This window comes from Seriola dumerili, unplaced genomic scaffold, assembly GCF_002260705.1.
Source record: "Seriola dumerili isolate Sdu_G_001 unplaced genomic scaffold, Sdu_1.0 BDQW01000052.1, whole genome shotgun sequence".
Classification (NCBI taxonomy): Eukaryota; Metazoa; Chordata; class Actinopteri; order Carangiformes; family Carangidae; genus Seriola; species Seriola dumerili.
In genome coordinates this window covers 1,267,144-1,290,633 of record NW_019174307.1, presented here as the reverse complement: position 1 = coordinate 1,290,633, position 23,490 = coordinate 1,267,144, and the positions used below count along the sequence as shown (strand labels likewise).

Genomic DNA, 23,490 nt, shown 5'->3' with positions numbered 1-23,490 from the left:
CTAACACAAAAAAGATCAATCGTTTAAGCGTGTATGTATGAAATATGTTTTTTTAAAACGCATACAGTTTTAGGTATTAAATTGTTCTAACGGTCTAAGTGCAAAACTTTGTGTTTAAATTGACAGAATTAAACAACTTTTAAAATGTTTGAAGACGTGAATGACAACATTCGCTACTTTAAGACCTCATATCCCAGAAGTCTCTGCACACCATAAATGATGTCACCTGACAATGAAGAGGGCAGGATGTGCTAATGTTTACAACCACTGGGCTGTCAATAATTTTATCGTAAAAACGGATTGATTTTGTTGATACTTCCACAGAGCATGAAAAGACAAGTGGATAATAGCGAGAACTAAATGACCCCTTCTCGCATTCAGGTAAAAAGACTATTTTAATGAAGCATTTGATCGTTTGATCTAGAAGGCTTGTTAGCGCTTAGCTCGTGAGTTATCCGTAAACAAGTAAACGTAGCACAGCGACGCTACCTGCTAGCGTTAACTAGACCAATAGGTGGACCTGAACCAGCTCTTGTCAATGAATTACAGCTAACGTTTCACTGAAATATAACCTACAGCATTACGTACTGACCTCCAGGCTGTGTTTAATAGCTAGCTTACAAACTGTGTCGCTAGCTTTCAGGGATTGAAGAAGGTGGCTCATCTGACTAAGAAAACTTGAATGGGCTTCACAGACAAGAGCTAGCTGCACCTGTACAGATGAAAAGATAAAAGCTAACCCTTGGAATTTGCAACTACAGCACAGCTCTATTCTACAGCTTTAGCTCTGCAGTGCCTCCAGCTGAAATATAGCTAACTGGCACGTAGCCCACTGCCACACTTCAACACACAGGTAAATCGAGGTGTGAACATATTTTTCATCAGTAAGTCTTCGGTGGTCATGTCTTGTTAGAGTGGTAATATTTCCACTGCTGTTTGTTGTGACATTAGAGACATTATACAACAGTACAACACAGCTGTCTTTTGCTTTTGTTTTTGTGGCAGGTTTTTGTTAATTTTGAATTCCCCTGTTTGGTTCTGACTGACTCTGAGCTGGGAGCTGGAGAGACCACAGACATAACATTTCAGACAGAAGTTTGTTGGTAAACAGGTGGGTACTGCAATGTAACTAAAAGTTTCCTCCAGCTCTGATATGGTATTTTAGCTATACCCTGTCTTTACTCTTTTATTGTCTCTTACCTTTAACATACTTAATGCCTTCAGAGTTTTTCTACCTGTAGGAAATATTGCTTCTTGAAGAGCATGGCAGATTTCGGGGTGACAATGGCTTTTGTGTTTACAGCTCTACATGCTTCAAGAGTCTTTGAAAATGTCATTCAAATAGCGCGGCAGGCATGCACAATATTTTCATGATTTTTGCATTTTGAGCGCAGTATGAGACACATATTTTATAAGGCTATTAATGAAATGACAATATGGGCAAGTGCAATATCCAAATTGCAAGAGCTAAAACTTCTTTGATAAAGGTAAAATGTGTCACAACAGACCATAAATGAATCACTGTGGTGCTACAGAGATGACCTATAAATCACATTCTCCAGACTTAAATGAACATGATTGTTTGATACAAAAGTAACATCATCATCATTTTAATATTTTTTTCACCACTCCAACTGAAATTGTGACTCATGTTGCAATATCTGCCAAAATAATTTCAATATGATTTATTTTTTACATATCGTTCAGCCCTAATATCTTACTAACTGTAACATTGTTGTGCTCCCTTGTTAGAATCTATGGTTGAGCTGTCAGTATGTCTCTTTCAAAGAAAAGTCATTGATTAATTAACGATTTTTAAATGTTGGGTGCAGCTGTGAGCTACCTCCTGAATTTCAGTAACTTGAATATGTTTGTGTTTGTCTCTTTTATCAGTGTCCAGATGGAATGGGCGTTCATCATGAATCGAATGAGCTCTCAGGGTAGCTCTGCAGCCCAGCGCAGGCGGATGGCGCTGGGGGTGGTGATACTCCTGCTGGTGGATGTCATCTGGGTAGCCTCCTCTGAGCTAACCTCAGTAAGGACTTATGTCACAGTCAGTCAGTTTTCCACACCTGCTGTTGCGAGGTGGGTTGCAGTATGAGACGATACAATAGGAGTGAAATGAGAGAGGGGTGCATATGTACTCAGTAACCAGAGTGCACAGAGATGTTCTGGGATCAGCAGACAATGATGTGGTGTTTTTTCTTTTGTTCGTGCCCCAATGCATGATACAACTTTTTCATCCTCTCCCCTAACAAGTGCTGGATGAAGAGTATCCTTAATTAGTTAATGTTAATACTGCAACTCCTTTAAATGTGAAAAAAAAATGTTTACATAAAAAAATTGTGTTTTATGTGTAAGTACTTGAATACTAGAAAATATATTTGTATATATATGTATTTAAGTCCCCATTAGCCACTACCAAGGTAGCAACTACTCTTGCTGGGGTCCACTCAAGTAAACATTACATCATAATGCAAAACAATGGACATTAAAATCAAACACAAAACAGGGCATAAGAAAATATTCACAAATACAAACAACAGTAAAACTGCTAATAATGGTAATAACAAAAATAGCAAGTACCCACAGTTTATCTAAACATTCAGTAAAACATTTGATGCAGCTCAAAAAACAATAATTCCACTAAAAACAGCATATACCCTGACTGAAGAAAAAAAGTAATAAAATAAGGTTAAAAGAATGGAAAAAAAAATAAAAGACAGTTTATTTCTTGTGCCAGTGGCACTGTTACAAGAGAAAGCTGGGTTAGCAGCACAGAAGTGGTCTAGCAATGGAAAACACAAGGAGGAAACCAACAAACATATAACCTCTCACAGTCAACAATGTTTTTCATAAAAAATAAATAAATAACTAAACAAAGAAGAAATAGCAACTACAGCCATCAGATAAATGGAATAAAAAGAGCAAAGAGTCATTTTAACATTTAGTGGAATGAAAGTATGAAGTGTTGCATTAGGTTGAGTAAATATCATTTGTTACTCTCCCTCTGTGCTCCTGGGAAGAACTTTTAACTTGAAAAACTAGAAATACAAAATAAACAACAGGAGAGTCTGAGAGGGAAAACTGAGGTGAAATGTGTTTGAATTAAAAGCACAGACATGTGAAACCAAACCTGCTGCTTTGAAGACATAAAGGTGTAGACTTTCCAGTGCACATTAGCTGGTTCTAACATTTCCCCCCTGTTGTTTGTTCCTGCAGTACATCTTCAAGCGACAGGAGTACAACAAACCCTTCTTCAGCACGTTCACCAAGACCTCCATGTTTGTGCTGTATTTGCTGGGTTTCCTGCTGTGGCGGCCCTGGAGGCAGCAGTGCACTGGCACTCTGAAATGTCGCCACTCTGCGTTTGTAAGTACCACATGGGGGCAGCATGTTTAAATGTTTTTTTCCTCCAAGCATTCATGACGGTGCTTATCACCTCCTCAGTGATACAGAACCACAAACCATGTCTTCTGACAGCTTTATTACCAGCTGCGATAACAGGGCTAGTATTGTTTTCACCTTCTGTGCATGTGCATGTCCGTGTCCGTGTCCGGTCCGTGACCGTGTCTGTTTCTGTGTCCGTGTCTTTTTCCGTGTCTGTTTCTGTGGTTGTGTCTGTGTCTGTGTCCGTGTCTGTTTCTGCGTCCATATCCGTGACCGTGACCGTGTTCGTGTTCGTGTCCGTGACCATGACCGTGACCGTGACCCTGTCTATTTCTGTTTCCGTGTCTTTTTCCGTGTCTGTTTCCGTGTCTGTGTCCGTGTCTGTGTCCGTGTCTGTGTCCGTGTCTGTGTCCGTGTCCGTGTCGCGTGTCCATGTCCCGTGTCTGTGTGGCAAAATGTGGTCATGGAGACACCTACTGTACCAGGAATTACCACAGAGGTGGTTTTTTAGGACTTTTGCAGGTGTCTGTCTGTCTGTGGACAGAGTGACACTGTCACAACCTGCAAGATACAGTCACAAAACTTTACAGGTGTGAAGTTGAGATCAAAATAAAGGCTGGATTGAGGAATGAGTGTGGTCCGACTCATGAGTACTGGTTTGGACTCATGGGGTGGAACATCGCAGCTGGTGTGATCCTATCAACAGAGGTGCTCTCTAGTTGACTTTATTTTTCTCAACTACATCTGCAGAAGAAGCAGAAAAGTTGAGGAAAACCTTCTAGAAATCAGGGATTCTACTTTTTTTCTGTCTGTCTGTCTAGGCTGAGTCTCTTCTTTTTATCACAAAACGGATTCATTATTGTTTTTGATGCCAAAAAAAAAAATCTTCCCATTGAGCTTTGTTTAAAGCTCACTTAGAAGCTGCTGGTGAATGTTTTTTAAGGACCTGGGTTGAAAACAATTACCTTTTAAGATAGATGAGAAGTGTGAAAGGCTCTATCAGTCCAGTGCAGCAGAATGTCTTTGATTCTGTTGACAGTTTAAATTGCATCTTTCTGCAGTTTGGCTGATGCCGAGGGCCTAACATTGCACCCTGCACCACTGACACCACTGGGAACAACTGTTTGGTACGTGTTTGATGCTGAGGGGAAAATAGCTTCACAAATTTAATTATCACACATGTACACATACAAAAGTTTCACAGAGGTGGGTCAAAAGATTAAATTACATCTACTTTCTATATGAATTATATTATAATACCTTTTTGAGACAGAGTCAGCTGGACGTAACATATCCCCAATGTCAAACCCAGAACATTTTGGTCTGCATTGCTCAGCGCTGTAAAAGTATAATAACAATGTATTATATATACTATAAACTATGCATGGATCCGTCTATATTAGAATTCTTGAATCATTTAACCATTTTTCATGACATGACATAATTGCAAAAGTGCAAACTGCTCTATTTATGAAATAAATAAATGTCTGAACTAGTACTAAACATTACTTACATAATCACATTATGTCAGAAATAGTTGTATTTATATATGTGTTCAACTTTGCAATTTAATTCACAGTAAGCAAACAATATTATTCACTGAGATTTTGACTGAATGAAAACATTACCTTTTAATATTTTGGTATCAGACAGGAAGTGTTGAGGAGAACAGTGAACACTGATGTTCACCTCATAAATGAGAATTGGTTTCTTTCCACACTTTTCCTACAAGAAAACAGAAACATTCAGCACAAGTTCATGTAACACTGTAAGAAAGCAAGATCTTACCATTTATTATGTATGAGCTATATACCATGACAGTTTGCAGCTCCTCAGCCAGGTTTTGTCCAGTGGTGCAGTCATACTGAACTTTAATTGACAGGAAATCTAAATAATTCTGAGAGAGAGATGCATGTGTTAGTCTAGTGGGGTGTGGAATCCATATTACTTTTCTCTCATCTCACACAGATGAAATTAACCATGTTTATCAAACAGCTTTATCTATTAAGAGAAGCTTTGACATAATGACATAACTACATTAGTATGAGTGATGAAAACAAGTTTTACTTTTATTCTTTTAATAGCTTATATTTGATGTGACTGTGTGATCCTACCAGTCATTTACGGAGTAAATGATGAACTCTACCTGCAGTGTTCTGTTTAAAATGTTTTACCATTTCCTGCTCTGTTGTCAGTGTAGGGAGTCAGGACAAACTTAGTTATAAGGGTTGTTTTATACGACTATTTAACATCTATAAATGTCTGACTTTGTCTTTCTCTCAGAGTGAACCTCTGTATGTGCCAGTCAAGTTCCAGGACGTACCCGCTGAACACTCAAATTGTTTAATTGGAGACTGTGAATCTTGTGAGTACATACAGTTGATGTTTTCTCCTTATAGAAATGAAGCGTGAAGCACATTTATTGTCTTGTATCCCGCTCTGAATTTACTAAGCTCTCATGAATTTGTTTAAATGTTTAAGTCGTGACTCATGTGACTGATAACTTCATCAGTTTGGTCTCATTAATGAGAGATAAAATGTGAGCAACAGAGGGCAGTACTGAGCCATGAAAATAGGCAGAATCATTGATTAAAGCCACTCTGACAGAAATGCTACATTTAACATGAGGAACATCTGTCTGATGTTTTGTCTCTCTCTTCTTCTTTCACACACCATCATAAAAACAAAATGACAAACAGCAGGATTTCGTCGTCTGTCTGTCTGAGCTGCTTTTCGCAGAGCAATTGAAAAACCTGATGATTAAGTGATGCTCTTCAGAAAAAAGCTGCCCTCAATTTCTAGAGCTGGCTGACAGGCTCCAGAGACCAAAGCCACACAGCAGAGGTTCTCAGACAGTTTATTAGGGTTTCTGGTGTGTTTTAATTACAAGGCTTCATATGTTTGGCACCTGTATTGGAAATGATGGTTGCGTCCCAGTCCCGCATTAGCAGCTGATAAGGAGGCTGTTAGGTGTAATTTATGGTAAAATGAAGGTCTTGCTGCAAATACAAATGGAGCCTCAAAATTACACTATATTTTCTGTGTTTGGGCATTTGAATAAAACCTCCATTAATTCACTCCTCTCTCCCATTTCTGCCTCCCAGCAGCTTCCAAAAAGCACCGGGTGCGTTTCAGTAACATCATGGAGGTGCGTCAGCTGCCCTCCACTCAGGCTCTGGAGGCCAAGCTGTCCCGCATGTCCTACCCAGCCGCCAAGGACCAAGAAGCCATGCTCCGCACAGTGGGCAAGCTAACCATCACTGATGTGGCCAAAATCAGCTTCTTCTTCTGCTTTGTGGTGAGTGGAGATCAGCTGGAAGGAACTTTATATTTTACTTTGCTGCATCAAATTATAGACATATTTCATAGCTCCATAGGAGATGAGAAATGAAAAACACTGAATTTATTTTTTTTAAATAAATCAAGAGACAAAACATTTGGAAATAAAGATACTCTATTTGTATCTTTTACATTAAACTCTTGTTTAGAAATAAACATTCAGTGCTGTGAGGTTATAGTATGGAAAATGTTGAATACCGAATACTGTTCTAATAAACAGTGTCTTTGAAAAGCATAGTCACATGTTAGAGTACATAGATTTATTTTTAAAGGTCCCATATAGTCTAAAGGCAGATGTCCATATGTTGTTTGATTATAAAGCAGGTCTAGGTTCTATATTAATACTGTGAAAGTATCAAAGCGCTCAGTCCACAGAGAAATGCACACAGCCTGTATTCACAAACTGAGACTTAAAACCAGCTGTCAGGACTTCTGTAACTTTGTGATGTCACAACAAAGCAGTCACAGCTCTCAGCCACACCCCAAGCCCGGACTACCTGGACCCACCATCCAACCTTGGAGGATTTGGTGTGTTTACCTGAAATCTATGATATTTTTATTGGATCATTCAGTAAACAGTCAATCAATCAGAAGTGAGGCTCGTCTCTTACACATAGCTGCTGCTAGAGATATAATTTTAAATGCTGTTTGGCAAACTCGTGTCGCTGTCGTTGCCTTTTACTCACTCTCTTATCATAAAGGCTGATTGATGGAGAGCTGCTGAGATGGTCGTCCTTCCAGCAGGTTCTCTATCTCCACAGAGGACTCCTGAAGCTCTGTTAGAGTGACTGTTGGGTTCTTGGTCAGCTCCCTGACCAAGGCCCTTTTGGCTGGTTGCTGGATGGCCAACTGCAGGAAGAGTCCTGGTTCCAAACTTCTTCTTTTTCACAATTATTGAGGCCCTGGGAACACGCAAAGCTTTAGAAATGGTTTTATACCTAATCTGTACCTCACCACAATGGTCTACAGAGAGTTCCTTGGACTTCATGGCTTGATTCTTGTCCTGACATGCAGTGTATACTGTGGAACCTTAGGTACACAGGTGTGTGCTCTTATCAATTATGTGCAGTCAGTTCAGTTTGCCAAACAGGCAAAAAGGATGTACCTGACCACAGTTTGGAGCCACAGCAAAGGATCTAAATACTTCTGTAACAGTTTTTGATTTTTAATAAATTTGCAAATAATTCTTAAACCTCACCATGGGTAAAACCATCCACATAGTTGATCTGACAGAGGTTTTTATTCCGGATGCCCTTCCTAACACTTCCTGGGTTCAAGGAGCCATGGATCAAACTGCCAACCCAGGGACCACCTGAGCCAGGGCCCTCTGAAATCTACAACAGAATAAAGTGTGCACAAAGTGAAGACTTTGTGAAGCTACTGTAGTTCTACAGCACCGCTTCACCTGTGTCTTGTTTTTATGCTGTTTATGTTTTTTTGCTTTTTATAAAGCATAATTAATAACACACACTTGTATTCTTTTTGTGTTATTTGCAAGCCAGGTAGCAAAAAGTGTGTGTTCGCTTGTACTCTAAAAGATGTGCCATTGCCTTATAACAATGATGTGACTGAGCAGAGAGTCACAGTTTATGAGTGCCAAAACTGCAAGTCATTAATCTTGTGGCATTTTTAAATGATGAACTATCAATATCAAAATCACCTCTTCATCTCTTACCCCCACCAAGGCCGCAATAAACCTGGGTGTCATGTCATGTTTGATGACCAGCTCTCCTTCTCTGACCATGTTGCATCCCTCTCCCGGTCCCTGCTGCTTTACATAAGAAAAATCATCCCTTACCTGATTTACCTCACTTGCCACCCAGATCTAGATCTAGGTCCAGGCCATGGTTATCTCTCACCTCACCTACTGTAATGCCCTTCTGGTGGACCTCTCTTCACACACATTGAAACTCTTACAGATGGTCCAGAATGCAGCAGAATGTCTGGTCTGCAATCAGGCTAAAAGGTCAAATGTCGCTCCGCTACTCATCGACTTACACTTGCTACCCATGGCCTCCTGAATCAAATTCAGTCACTAAAGCTGCCTTCACAGAGACTTCTGGGTCTGCACCACCTACTTGAACCCAATCATTCAGCCTTATGCTCCTTCTCAGCCACTGCGTTCCTCCCAGCAATGTCGTCTGTCATCACCAACCCTGCACACAAGACAAGTCCAGACTGTTCTGGTCTTTGGTTCCCTGATGGTGGAACAAGCCACTGAATGCTTTCAGAGCAGGGGCGTCCCTCTCTATCTTCAAGAATCTGTTGAAGGCTCACTCCCTACCTAGCCACTATGCACTTTCGGTTCAGTTTGGTCTAAAAAAAAAAAAAGTTGATATTATTATTATTATTACTGAGCATTCTGATAGTGAGAGTGAATAGATGACAGGAAAGAGGAAGAGAGAGATGCTCGCTTAATCACATCACAAACACAGCGAACACAGATTGAGCAGTGAGTTGAATCAAAACTGAAGAACAGTTAATTGGTGTTTGCCTGTTGAGTTGTAAGGTGTTTGTCATTTCGTCCTCTCCTTGTACACATCGTCACATCTCTGCTTCTGTGTGTCTTCCAGTGGTTCCTGGCCAACCTGTCCTACCAGGAGGCGCTGTCCGATGTGCAGGTTGCAATCGTCAACATCCTGTCGTCCACCTCAGGTCTCTCTCTCTCTCTCTCTCTCTCTCTCTCTCTCTCTCTCTCTCTCTCTCTCTCTCTCTCTGTCTCTCTCTATTTCTCTCTCTGAATTTCATGGCAATAAGTAAAATGTAAAGGTTGTATTAATGAAACCTAAAGAGGTGTGGTCTGGTCTATCGGCTGTCTGCATCGTCACTGTTCCTTACCACCTCTCCCTCTTCAGGCCTGTTCACGCTCATCCTAGCAGCCATATTTCCCAGCAACAGCAGCGACCGCTTCACCTTGTCAAAACTGCTAGCTGTGGCTCTGAGGTGAGGGCTGAATGAATATGTGTATGTATTGTTTTATGTTGTTTGTGTCTCCACACTTTCCTCTTACATTTCAGTTGATCTGCTTTGTTAGAGTTGTTGAAATCTAGTTTTCATTGTATCCAGGAGTTATCGTAGCAGCCAGGGGCTTAAAGAACACGTCTGGTGATGTTTTATCATTTTATGATCAACAAATCTCATGAAAAGACTAAAACCAACAATGAATTTACTCTGCTAACAATCATTATTGTGTTATTAGCTGCATATTTAAACCCATCATACTGATCAGAGTCCGCCACTTCCACGGTGGCCAATGGTTAGAAACGCAGCAATGTGAACACAGAGCAGCTATTCTGATTATATGCTCTGATTTATGACTAAAAAAAAGTCAAATTTAAATCATCTAGAGGATCTGTAAAAGTTGTTTCTTTCCTCACCCCATGTGGCGGGTTCAGACAAAGATATCTTGACAACTACTGGCCAGATTCAGACAGAGAATTCATGATCCGTGGTGAATAAACTCAGACGGTTTCAAAGAAAGATATCTTGACAACTACTGGCCAGATTCAGAACAAAATCTAAACTTTGAACACAAGACTTTTAATTTATTGAGCACATCACCTCGGCTTGTTGCCACATGCCCTTTGCAGATGTTATAGCTTTTAGACCTGAATGTGTTGAAAAAGGAGTAGTTCAATATTTTGGGAAATATGCCTGTTAGCTCTATTGATGAGTGTTAGATGAAAAGATCTTATGTTTGCAAAGCAGAGATGAGCAGTTTGGTTCACATGCAGTAGTCATTGTAAATACAAAAAACATACATACATGCATACATCACCTTGTCTCTTGTCCAGCTGTGTCCCCATTTCTAATCTTTATGCTAAGCTAAGTGGCTGTTGGCTGTAGCTTTATATTTAGCAGACAGACATGATGGTCTCGATCTCTTCATCTGACTCTCACCATTAAAGCAAAGAGTTAAATTATTTCTTTAATTTTATCCAAGCTGTTGTGCATAGTGTCTTATTTCATTTTAGTTAAAGTGAATAAGTCACACATTGGTCACCAGTCAGTGTCAGTGAGGTCAGTCCTGTAACCTAAGAAGAGCAGTCGCTATGTTGTTAATGTCATTTGACACTTTCATATTGTAGAATATGTGAACGTCGGAGCAGTTTTGCCCCCATCAGGGATACTTTGCATAGTTCACACTTCAAATACATCCATACAATCCAATGTATATGCTTGAAAAGCTCTGCAATGGATTAAGAAAAAAATCCTCAATCCTTAATTCCTTAATGTTTTTTTATATTATTTTTAAATCAAAAGTGGAATTGATCCAGTGTGCAGTGAGGCTCAGCGATGACAAGGGGCAAACGTCTGAAGTAAAGACAAAAGCTATCTGATAAAATAGGCTGGTCATCAGAAGTGATGAGTTCAATGACCACTCTGTAATCTTTCTGGCCTCCTGCTGTCTCGAGGAAATGTCTCTCGCCTTCTTAATGTTCCTGGAGTCCGCGTTGCAGCTTTTGCCTGAGTTACCTGAGTGAACTCACTGTATTCCGTTGAGTCTTTGAGTGACTGTTGGACCTGCTTTCACTTTCCACTTTAAAATATTTCCACACCGCGTCCTCTCACAACACCCCTGTGACAGCTGACGTGAAAAGGCTTCTTGGCCTTAGGTTCGTGCTCAATACAGCCGATACCGATGAGTTAAAAAATGTCTTGATCTGCCCCAATATCGATCTTTGAAATTGGATCGGGACATGCCTACCCACAACTGCTCCCCTGGCACTGCAGCTGCCCGGTGCTGGTGTGTGTGTTTGCTGACTGCTCATTGATGGGTTAAATGCAGTGGTCAAATTCCTTTGTGTTTAAAAAAATATAATTGGTGTCTAAAAAATTCGTCTTCTTCTTCTTCCCCTTCTTTAGCATGGGAGGTGTGGCCCTTGTGAGTTTCTCCAGCATGGACAACCCTGATGGGAAGGGTGTCATAGGTAACCATGGAGACAGCAAGTATCTGTCACTCTTTGACATCACTATTGTGTAATTAATATAGTTTGAAACCCTCTGTTTAAATGTGATGACTTTTAAATTGTTATGAAGGTTCTCTGTGGTCGCTGGCGGGGGCGATACTTTACGCTGTCTACATAGTAATGATCAAGAGACGAGTGGACCGGGAGGATAAGCTTGACATTCCCATGTTCTTTGGTAAGCAAATGCTCAGTATGTTTTTTTTTTTTAAGGCCAGACTTTTTATGCCTCTGTGGCTGGAGCTGTTATGTTTTCAGGCCGTCCATCCGTCCCTCCCATTGACGTTAAACGCGGCATCTCAGGAACGCCCTCAGGGAGTTTCTTCAAATTTGGTACAAACGTTCACTTGGATTCAAGGATGATGTGATTTAGAACAATCGCAAACAACATGAAAAAGCGTATCTGGGTTTTTCCAAATCAAAAATCCTGGATGACAAAGGAGGTCCACACCCTGCTCAGAGTCTGCAACATAACCTTCATGTCTTGCCACTGCGAAATGTTCAGTGTTACCAGATCCAGCCCGGAGGGGGGCACCGAGGAGGCCAAATCGGCGTCCAAGCAGAGGATTGAGGACCACTTCACCAGCGCTCACCTCCACTGCGTGTGGAAAGGCATCCAGCACGTCACCAACTACAGGAACCGAATCACCACTGCTGCCGATGGCAACACTTCTCTAGCAGAGGAGCTAAATTGCTTCTTTGCTCGTTTCGAGACAAAGGGACATGGGGTTGATACGACTCCCCCTCCAGCCTCCAATAGCTGCACACTCATAGAGCAAACATCAGACGTGAGATGTGGATGCCATCAACAGCCTTAACGACCAGTCACACTTACACCTACTGTCATAAAGTACTTGAAAGACTGATCGTAAAGCACATCATAGGCACCTTTCACCCACCCTCCATCAGCTCCAGTTTGTGTACAGACCAAATAGGTGAACAGAATGTGCCATCGCCACCACACTGACACGCCTTGAACGTTAAGGGACCTATGCAAGGTTGTTATTCATAGACTACAGCTCTGCCTTTAATACAATAGTCCCCAATAGGGGGTCACCAAACCGGCTGACCCTGGCCTTTCCCAGCCCATCTGCTGGTGGATTAGAAGGTCCCATACTCTACACTTTTTTTTATATAGAGCTATTCACCGGAGTCTTGAGCTTCCAGTTCCAGTGCAAACCCCAGGATCATCTAATGGAGCTGAGGTGACCATCCACGGTGTTGCAGTGTCCATGTCCAATGCAGGAGTGGCAGAACCTGGTGCCAACTGTCTCCAGCTCACTGTCCTCGGGCGCTAGACCCTTCAGGTTGCACGGGTACAGTGCCAGTGAGCATCGAGGCCAGCCAGGGGAGCCGCAGAATCTGTGACCATCTGGGACATCAGGGAGGCAGGTGCTCTGAGAATAACATGGCACTAAAAACCGGCAAAACAAACAGAACCAACTAATAACTGACTTCAGGAGAAATAAAGGAGAATATAACGCCTCTCCTTATCAACGGGGGACAGCATGGAAATGGTTCCCAACTCTATTCCCTTTCGCAGAGCAATCAACATCCTCAAAGGCTCATCCCACCCCGGACATCACCTGCCCCGCTGCCCTCTGGCAAGCACTACAGGGCCATAAAATCCCACCACACCTCCAGACTCAGGAAGTTTTAACTGAGGGCCATCTGTGAACTAAACTCTGCCAAGTCTGTACCTATCTATAACCATTCCCTCTGCCAGGAGCCCTCACTCTGACCAGTGGATATAATGTAGGACAGTGTCTCTGCAAATATTCACTGTTTTAGTGCAATATCTGCATCAGTGCAATACTTACAGTGGGGTCCTAAAGTCAGAGACCACTTACCCATTCACTTTCACATGAAAGTGGTCTCAGTCAATAATGTATAATATTCTAGACATTCAAAGACTTAAAGCTTGTGTGTCTGTGTGTGTGTCTGTGTGTGTGTGTGTGTTGTAAGTTCTTTTACTATAAATACATCTGGTCTGAATCTTTTTCAAGATTTAGTTTTATTCCATTTTCTAACTAGTTTTTTCTCTCACTGTTGTTTTGATGTTAGGAATAGCAATTTAAATTTCATTGTACTGTTGTGCAATGACAATAAAGGGATTCTACATTTGCATTTATATTTACTTATTTGGGAGACGCTTTTATCCAGAAGGATTTTCAAATGAGGGACATCACCTTCTGAGGTGCTCTCTGAAGAGACAAGTCTTCAGCAGATTCTTGGAGATAGAGAGAGACGCCTCTGCTCTGATAGCATTGTGTATCTTGTTCCACCATCGGGGAACCACAGACCAGAGCTGTCAGGACTGTGTTTGCTTGTGTGCAGGGATGGTAAAACCAGAAGACATTCCTAAATTCTAACTGATGAAGTGATGATGTTTTACATCCAAAAAGTGAAAGGTCAACTTCACTGCAAAAACACTTTTCTGGCCATTATTCAACACTGTAACTCAGGAACAGAGGGGGAGATGACGACCATATTTCACGTGTGGTTGGAGACTGAACTGGTGTCCACGTTGAAACTGTGATGACTGTACAGATCTTCTGTGCTGCCGGGCTGAACACGTGCGTGAGGCCTCCACATTTTAGCAACATCCATATTTGAATTATTGTCTGCTGTCATGGCTGCACCTTTGCTCTGTCAGAACCAGCTTTATTGACCAAGCAAGTGAACACATCATGGAGTCTGACTGTGGTTTTTATTTCTCTCAATGAACTTTAGTGCAGTAGACATACAGCAGAACAAGAGCAACAGATCAAATCAGTTTTATTTATTCAGTAAATCCCAAATCCCAAATCAAAAAATACACTAATATCTTTTATTTAATTCCCTCCAGTCTACAGATGTTATGAGTCTGGACAGATGTGGATGTAAACTGCACCTTGACTAGCTGGCCGAGACGTACAACCCTCTAGTTAAAATGTGCACCAGTTGTTGTAGTTATTTCTTAACAATGTCTGCACCCTCTTCATGTATTAAACACTCAGCAGAAGAGGTTTTATTCCATGAACCTGAAGCTACTCTGGCCGACAGTGGTTTTCTTTAGAGCTGTCTTGGTTTAACCGCTGTGTGTCTCTCAGGGTTTGTGGGTCTGTTCAACCTGCTGCTGCTGTGGCCTGGCTTCCTCCTGCTCCACTACACGGGCTTCGAGGCCTTTGAACTTCCCAGCCAGCTGGTGTGGACGTACATCCTCATCAACGGCCTCATCGGAACGGTTCTCTCGGAGTTCCTCTGGCTCTGGTGAGCACATGATCCATAATTTATGCAGGTCACAATTCTAAATCATTAGGATTTAATGCTTTATAAAACATTTTGATTCTGTTTGTTGAGCTTCCATCTAGATACCACCCTGAGGAATTAAACAGAGTCAATAAAATGTTCTCTTGCATCATGTACATTATGTTTAAAATATTTCTTTTTTGTCCACAGGGGCTGTTTCCTCACATCATCACTGATCGGTACTCTGGCACTGAGCCTCACCATCCCGCTGTCTATTATGGCAGATATTTGTATGCAGAAGGTAAGTACCCACAGCGGGTACTTCACAATGAGAGTCAGGGTTTGAAGTAAGAGTCGAGATAATGTTTGTTTTGCGTCGGCAAGACTCCAGACTGAGGACAGTGAGTCAGAGTGGATTGCAAAATGGAAAGTCCGGATGATTTTAGTCTGTTTAACCCTTCGAGCTGATCAGATGAAACAAATAATTTGGTTAAAACTGAATTTAATTTATTGACATTTCAAGTCAATGTTTTCAATGTTCTATTAAAGGTAAGTTAAAGTGTTGATTGTTTTACAAGTCAATATAAGCCACTTCTGTCCTGTTTTGATGTTAATATGAATTTCTCTATTTTCCAACCCTTTCTCTAATTAAATGGAAGCAACAACTTAATAGATGTAAATTAGTCCTCAAATTTATTTTTTGGCAGAAGTGGTCTTGTTATAGTTTTAATTCTAATTTTGTCAAGGTGACGTATTCTCTTTAAACTCAACACAGTTCACAGTTGAGTTTAAAAACATTAACAATGAGGACATTTGGGGATTTTGTGGGGGTGATACTTTCCACTGAAAACCATAGAGTATACATGTGTCTTCATAGAGGTTGTTAACTGTCTTCTGTATTTGTCGTATTGCTTTACCCGAAAATTATTTACTGAAGTTAATGTTGTGATGTAAGTATTTATTTATGTTACAAGTCAAATAACTTTTTTGACCATGTGGTTATAAATTAATCTCAGAAACTAAAGTCCAGTAATGACACCACTAATAACTGGTTACTTTCTTCTGTGTGTGTGTGTGTGTGTGTGTTCAGGTACGTTTCTCGTGGCTGTTTTTTGCCGGGGCAGTCCCTGTCTTCCTCTCCTTCTTCATCGCCACGCTCTTATGCCACTATAACAACTGGGACCCCGTCCTGGTGGGGCTGAGGAGAGTGTACGCCTTCATCTGCAGGAAACATCGCATTCAGAGGTACGTCCTGGTTCTCCACCGGGCTTTCATGTGACATAATATCCTGTGGAAGCTAAGCAACCGAACGCACTGACCACATCTATCAGTGCGCTGACTAACATGCGTACAAATGACATATGGATTACATATAGATTACCTCTGACCATGTTCAAGCAGCCATTTGTTCCAGTACATTTGTAGGTACTATGAGACACAGTTTGCAGAGACTTGACACTTACTTGGGACAGGTAATGCATGAGAGACAACACTGATTCTTTTTTGGCAATGTTACATTATTATCACATGGTAATATACTATTGCGAGCAGGGACTTTTCTGAAACCTCTGACATTTGGTCGATTCAATGAAATTTGCAAGTTGATAGTTTGATTTTTTTTAATTGACAATTTAAGTGATGAAGTGTTTCTGGCTGAGGGGACGGAAAAAAGAAGCGAACATGAAAGCGTCTTAAATGGTAATAAAATGCAGTTCAGTTCCCGGCAGCAGCGCTTCGGTTGTGAAGCTCAACCTCATGTGGTTGTGTGCTTTAATACACTCTTGTTCCTGTATGCACACACACATAAGTGTAGAAGCATCTTAATAAAAATAACCGCAACAACAACAACAACAACAACAATAACAAAAAGAAAAGTACAGCCATAAAACATCTGTCACTACATTAGACTGACCTGCGAAACAGTGTGTTCAGTTTGCTTTTAACACCTGGAAACATTCTTGGCTGCTGAGGAACAGACTGCTTGATGCTCTGCTTCCGGAGCTGAGAGCAGCTGCAGCCAGTGGACATCTGGGGTGATTTCACAGTGACATCACAGTTAAGCCCTTTTATTTCAGTCATGTCAAAAAATGCACTTAATGTTTGATCCAACCGTCTACAGCCTCCTCAGGCCAACAGCAGTGAGTTCAGCAGTGTGTGTGTTTAGATCATGTGCTGGAAATGGATTATCCCAAATCAACATTTAAATTTCCTGCATTGAGGAAGCAGCATTCTGCATGTTTGAATACACCAACACACCATCAGAAGAGGGCTTCGGTCCGTGGTTACAGCTTCATTACAAGGTGATTAATCTAGCAAGCTGCTTTTCATAATGTGCCTGGTTATTAATGGCCTAAAATTATATCACAGGGCTGCCACAGGTCCTTGATATCCTTGAAAGTTTGTGAAAATAGAATTTGAAATTGGACATAATTAGACATGGGTGATTGAAAGTGCTTGAAATTCCATGTTCTGTGCAAAAGTAGAAATCCTTTTTTTTAATTACATTTCTAATTAAAATTTTTTTTAACTTAACATTAATAAATGGGCTGAATGCTGCTGTCAGCATGGGGGCAAGAGACCATCACTATAACACAGCACAACTGAAAAGTGTCCCCACATTCAAGCCGCTCTCTGTTTTTTTTTTTATTGCTGCCTGTGAGCTTCTGTATAGCCCGCTAACTCTCATTGTAAAACTTAGTGTTGTAACTAGTTAATATTGCTCTGTGTCTCAAACTATGTGGTGTTGGGTCCTTGAGTTTGACGTTTAAGAAGGTGTGGGAACCCTGATATGAAGCTAGAAAAGTGAACTTGACTTAACTCACCTAAGGCACTAATGACCACTGGTACAAAAACAACCACTTTGCTTCAGGGACAAAACAAGTCTCACTTTGAGACAAATTTATCTTATTGGACTAATCACATTATCGTAATCACACAACATTCATTTCCAGGTGTCTGTCTTTTTCCAGACAAGTTATTAGTCACATTGAGCCATCATTTGTGTACCGTCATTTTCCAGTGGACTCAGTGGTGTCAGATGTGGTTTCTATGGCGTTTATGACGCAACTGCAGAAAGAATGTCAACAGACTTGGGGAAAATGCTGCTTCTATGAGCTCCATTTGTTAAAGGCAAACACACACGCACACGCACACGCACACCTCAAGTCTGTGCAAGTGAGTTTTTGACAAAACGTGAACATGAAATTATTTTCACCCCAGTTTTTTAAAAAAGTTGAAGCTTTTAAAGTTTAAATTAGAAAGTGAGTTGCTGTTTCATTGTATTGTGGTGTGTGACCTATTAAAAATTAATTGACCATAACTGTGACAAACACTTAGTCTTTTCTTCTCTGACATTCTCACAAGGACAATAGACTCCATTCGTCGCTCACAGCCTCGCTAAGTTAAGTCTGTAATCAGACGTACATGCTCGACTGACTAACCTCTCTGCAGCAGTCATGCTATCTATTCTCCTGTGAACGCTTGTTCCCATTTGGTGAGGGATTATTATGATAATGATGGTTGTCAAAGATGATGACTGTGATGATGACTGACACGCTGCTCCCTCTGCCTACAGACTGCCGGAAGACAGCGAGCAGTGTGAAAGCCTTATTCCCCTACACACAGTGTCCCACAGCGAGGGAAGCTTCTGTTCGTGATCCAGCAGTAAAACACAGAGTAAGTCAGCCCTCTTTGCCTTGATTTGTGTGGTGACGATTGGACGGGTGTTTGTCATGTATGTGTTACTGTGTGTGTGAATGTGAAGACATAAATAAATCAGCATGGAAATTCTTACCCATGGAAAAAAGCTGAAAAATCTTTGAAAAGTTAAGGCTTAAATGTTTTTATTTTTAAACACTGTAAAAATCCAATGCAATGATTCATATTTTGTTTAACTTGGTTTTCATACATGAAAAGTGGAAAAAAATTAAAAACATCTCCTCTTACTTCCTGATTGAGAAATGTGGATCAGGCCTTGTGCCCCGCCCACCACCTGCTCCCTCCAGGTGGACAGGTGAAAGAGCAGAGAGTATCAAGATGGTGAGAGGAGGAAACATCAGAGAGACTCAGCCACATGTTTGAGCCTCAGTCAGTTGTGCAACCAAATGTTGACTGCTTATTTTGCCTTGTAATATATAAAAAACACTATTTGGACAAAAAAATCAAGTAGTGCAGCTTTAAAGATAAAATGTTTGAAAGATTTAAAGACCCCTGTGATGAAAAGCAAGTATTTTACCTTGTTAATGTCCATATGATGTTTTTACACAATACAAGACATATGATGAGTGAAATAATCATCATGGCTGAGTGTTTCCACCTTGAACTGCAGTGAACCAATGACAGTCTCATAACAACAGATTCAGACAGCCAGGGTTTCATACGTCACAAACCTAACCTTGGTTGCACAACTGACTGAGGCTCAAACATGTGGCTGAGTCTCTCTGATGTTTCCTCCTCTAACCATCTTGATACTCTCTGCTCTTTCACCTGTCCACCTGGAGGGAGCAGGTGGTGGGCGGGGCAAAAGGCCTGAGCCACATTTCTTAATCAGGAAGGAAGAAGAGATGAGCTTCAGACCCATTTTTTTTTTTCACTTTTTATTTGGGAAAACCTTGTTAAACAAAATATTAAACACATCAGCTTTAAGTATCAAAAAACAAGGATTTTGCAACAGTTGATGAAGCTCAGAATTTCTGCTTTCCTTTAGTTGGTTGCACTGAACATCTGACAAGCATTTGTCTGACGCTCTGTGTTTTTGACGTGTTGAGTAAGAGGGACAGAGGATGAGCTGGACAGGATGATCATGATATAAATATTTTAGATCAGAGATTGACCACCCACTCTACAAAGTCAGTGAAGCTGCTGTCTCTTCACTGTTCACAGGTTTCCTCAAACTTTTCTTTTCTGCTTCCTAAACCTGCAAAGTAATTGCCAGCAGGTCCGAGAGAGAGATTTTGAACTCAGCATGTGGTTTCTAATAGAGGCGTTAGTGGGGAATGAAAACAGTGCAATTTAGAGCAGACTTAAGCCTGCTGGGTTTATAAGGAGCTTCCAGAAAGTGTTCAGACCCTTAAAATCGTTGAAATTCATGTTTTCCCTCATCAATCTACGCTCAATACCCCATAATCATGGGGTATTGCAAAAACAGAATTTTAGAAATTTTGCAACCGGAAATATCTGAAGTATTCAGACCCTGAAAAAACAAACAAAACAAAACAAAAAATTTTTACATCAAAAAAGAAAGATCTGCTGCACCAAGACCAGAGTGGCCTCTGTAATTCTTAAATGGAAGAAAGTTGGAACAACCTGGACTCTTCCTAGAGCTCAGCAATCCAAGAACCTGATGGTCACTGTGGCTGAGCTGCAGAGATCCTGTGAGGAGATGGAGAAACTTCCATAATGATTATAGCATAAGGCCACTACATAACATAGGCTGCAGGAGCAAGTGTATGTGTGTCTGTGTGTCCATTTTCATAGAAATAAGGCTGCGACTGATGATTATTTCATTATGGATTAACCTTTTGATTATTGTTTCAGTTAATTGTTACTTTTACTATTGTAACTATAAAATAAAAAAAAAAACCATTCATCCAAGGCTGGCAGAGCTGAATGTGACCTTTCAAAGGTTTCTGGTTTTGTTCAATTTCTAATTATATAAAAAGAGAAAAGCGACAAGAAGTTGAATCCAGAGAACTGACGGGGCTGTAGCCAGTACTACTGAAGTCACGACTCCAAGGCCCCCATAATCACCATAATCCAAATGATTCTTTTTTAGTGTTTCTCATATAAATATTATTTATATATAAACATGAAGTTTTAAACGCTGATTCATTAGTAATATTTTTTTTCTTTATCTCCCCAGGTGGCGATTGTGGATCTCGCTGAGCGGGACATTCTGGAAGCTTTCAGAGACATTGAACTACCCCAGTGCCTCCTATTATAACTATTTATTTTCTACAGTTTTGAGATGACCCAGCCATTTCTACAAGCTCATTTTTGTTTTCACATGTCAGTCGTCACAGACTGAGGTACTCATGTCACTTTTTTTTTTTTTTTTTTTTACATTATCAGTAATTACTATGGTGTCATGTGACCAAATGAAACGGTACATGTTGGACTTGAACATAACACTAACAGAGGTGGAGTGGCTGCATGTGTGTCTTTTGGAAAATCTCAATCAGTGGAAAAGAGTTCCCATCACTATTTTATGAAGGATGATGATTTGTACTGGCTATTTCATATATGGCCATTTGCACACTTACAGAGCAAACCTAGTCTTTTCTGATGGTGTTAGTATCACCAAGGCAGCATTATGGGGAAGCACCTCCTTGAATTATATCCTTGAACTGCAGCGCTCTCTCTTTTTTGGAGAGTCAGCTTCACTGTCATGGATTTTTTTTAGCTGCTATCTGAGATTCCTGCTTCTCAAATCAGCGATATGATTAATCAGTGTATATGGCCAATGATCAGATAGAATTAGAAATGCAGCTCAGTGATGAATTCATGTTGCCCAGCCTCAGCAGCCCGGGTAATGACAGAACACTTCAGAGCGACCTCTAAATGCGTTGCATGATACCTTCCACCTCCTCCAGACCTTCAGGTGATATTAACACTGTCATGAGAGCATCTTTGCAAAAGAAAATCTCTATGTCTTGTTTTTATTTTCTTCTGTTGAGGAAAACTTTTATTAGTCTGATGCTGGAAGAAGAAAATTGAAGCCGCACTACATCCTACAGACCAACAACCTTCTCGTTTGCCCTTGTTCCCCTGACAGTGCTGGATACCTGAAGACAAACTGTGACAGAGACACAAACCTTCGCTATAAGCTACAAAAAAAACAAAAAAACAAAACAAAAAAAAAACGTCTCGCTGCAATAACGGTCGTCTGCTTGAACGAGCAGCTTCCCTCTCCGATGGGTGTAAATACTGTACACAGTGAAACATTAGCAGAGTATTGATGTTTGTTTGTGAACCTCAGACGAACACTACAGATTTATCTTCTGAGATGACGTATCGGTTTATATTTGATGTATTATTTAAATGATTACTGCCGGAGGAAGAGTTTGCATCACAGTTGCAACGGAGATTATATCACGGCAGTCGGACTGTTGTACGTGGTCCGTTAATTTACTGCTTGTGATTTCATGTGATGAGACGAAGCGTTTCTTTTAGCAGCCTCAGTGTGTGTCATGTGACCGAGGGTGTGTACATCGCAGTTGAAGGTGAGATGTAAATGCTGGTCCACTCATCCCGTTAAATGCCAGACGTGTGCACATCTTTATGGAGTGTTTTTATTGCACTCGTCATTGACTGGACGTATCAAGTGCAGGAGGAAATAAGCAGCTGGCGAGGGTCAATTAATGGGTCGAGCAGTTGTAAGTGACAGATGGAAGCTGGATTCATTGTAGCACTTACTGTATTTTTGCCACCCTCTGTCATGACTGCACGTGTGAAAGGGTTTTTTTTCTTTTTACAGGTCATGATATTTCTAATGTTGGCTGCATAGAAAGTTATCTCTTCATCTTTTATCAGTGGTGCTTGTGGAATCATGTTATTTTAATTTCTTTCTCAGGTTCTTTGTCTTGTTTTTATTATCTGAGCAATTTCTTTGTCTTTTAAGTGTCATTAATGAAGATGTTATAAGATGTAAATGAAGGCCCAGAGAGAGGCTGTGATAGCAGCGTCCCTTTTATCAGCCGAAGCTCTTGAATAATCCTGTTGTTTTGCAAGACTTTTCATACTTACACTGCACTATTAAAACATATTGTTTTAAGTCTCTGCTCTAAATTACGTATTTCTACAGGAGGAGACATGTGACACAACAACAGCATTTTTTTCTTCTATGTTGCTATCATCTCCTGACCACGCGGTCGTGAACACAACATTAGACCATGATGGAGCTGCGTTATATGGAGGTGTTGCTGTGATTATTTAACAGCCCATTCCATCTTTATGACTTGGGCTCCGGATGTTGTCTGTCCCATTCTTGTGAATGCGTTGTCTCAGTAACACTTTGAGGTACTTTCTTCACATGTGGTACAAGCGCTCTCTTGGACTCAAAGATGAGCTGGTTAGATTTTGGTAGTCAAAGGTCAAAGTCACGGTGACCTCACGTACTTGGTGCAGACTGAAATACTTGGTCACATATTGTAAGAATTGCCACAAAATGTTATACAGACATTCATGATTCCCAGTGGATGAAACCTATATACTCTGTCTGGTGCCACAAACCGCTCAGACTTTTTATTTATCCAGTGAAAGATCTGAACATCTACTAGACCAAAAGTTCTGAACTTGTTCACCTCACACCATCGTTAGGTAAAACTTTTACTGAGTCCAATACTTTGGTTAATGACTAAATTACCTGCAAAACAAAAGTAATGACATTCTCATCAATGTCAGCTCCACTTTATTTACAAATTGCAAGAAAATAGTGATAGACAAGTTCCTTCTTTTCCTGCATGAATGTATTCATCTTATTCTTATTCACCCTGGAAACCTTCTTTCTTAAAGACACCATGTGACAGACCCGGCGCAGAAAGGCACACAGAGTAACTGCGTGTCG

General features: G+C 40.7%; 1 protein-coding gene across 1 annotated transcript; it reads left to right on the top strand.

The window, feature by feature from the left end:
• Positions 1-252: 252 nt before the first annotated feature.
• On the top strand, positions 253-22,698 carry slc35f5 (solute carrier family 35 member F5). Its single transcript, XM_022741278.1, has 16 exons — positions 253-381; positions 1,006-1,111; positions 1,894-2,035; positions 3,223-3,372; positions 4,461-4,517; positions 5,674-5,755; positions 6,495-6,688; positions 9,303-9,384; positions 9,585-9,672; positions 11,596-11,660; positions 11,770-11,874; positions 14,789-14,948; positions 15,138-15,228; positions 16,018-16,172; positions 18,502-18,602; positions 20,788-22,698. The coding sequence occupies exons 3-15, from the start codon at positions 1,901-1,903 to the stop codon at positions 18,581-18,583; spliced, it is 1,446 nt and encodes a 481-aa protein (XP_022596999.1). The 5' UTR covers positions 253-381; positions 1,006-1,111; positions 1,894-1,900; the 3' UTR covers positions 18,584-18,602; positions 20,788-22,698.
• The last annotated feature ends 792 nt before the right edge of the window (positions 22,699-23,490 follow it).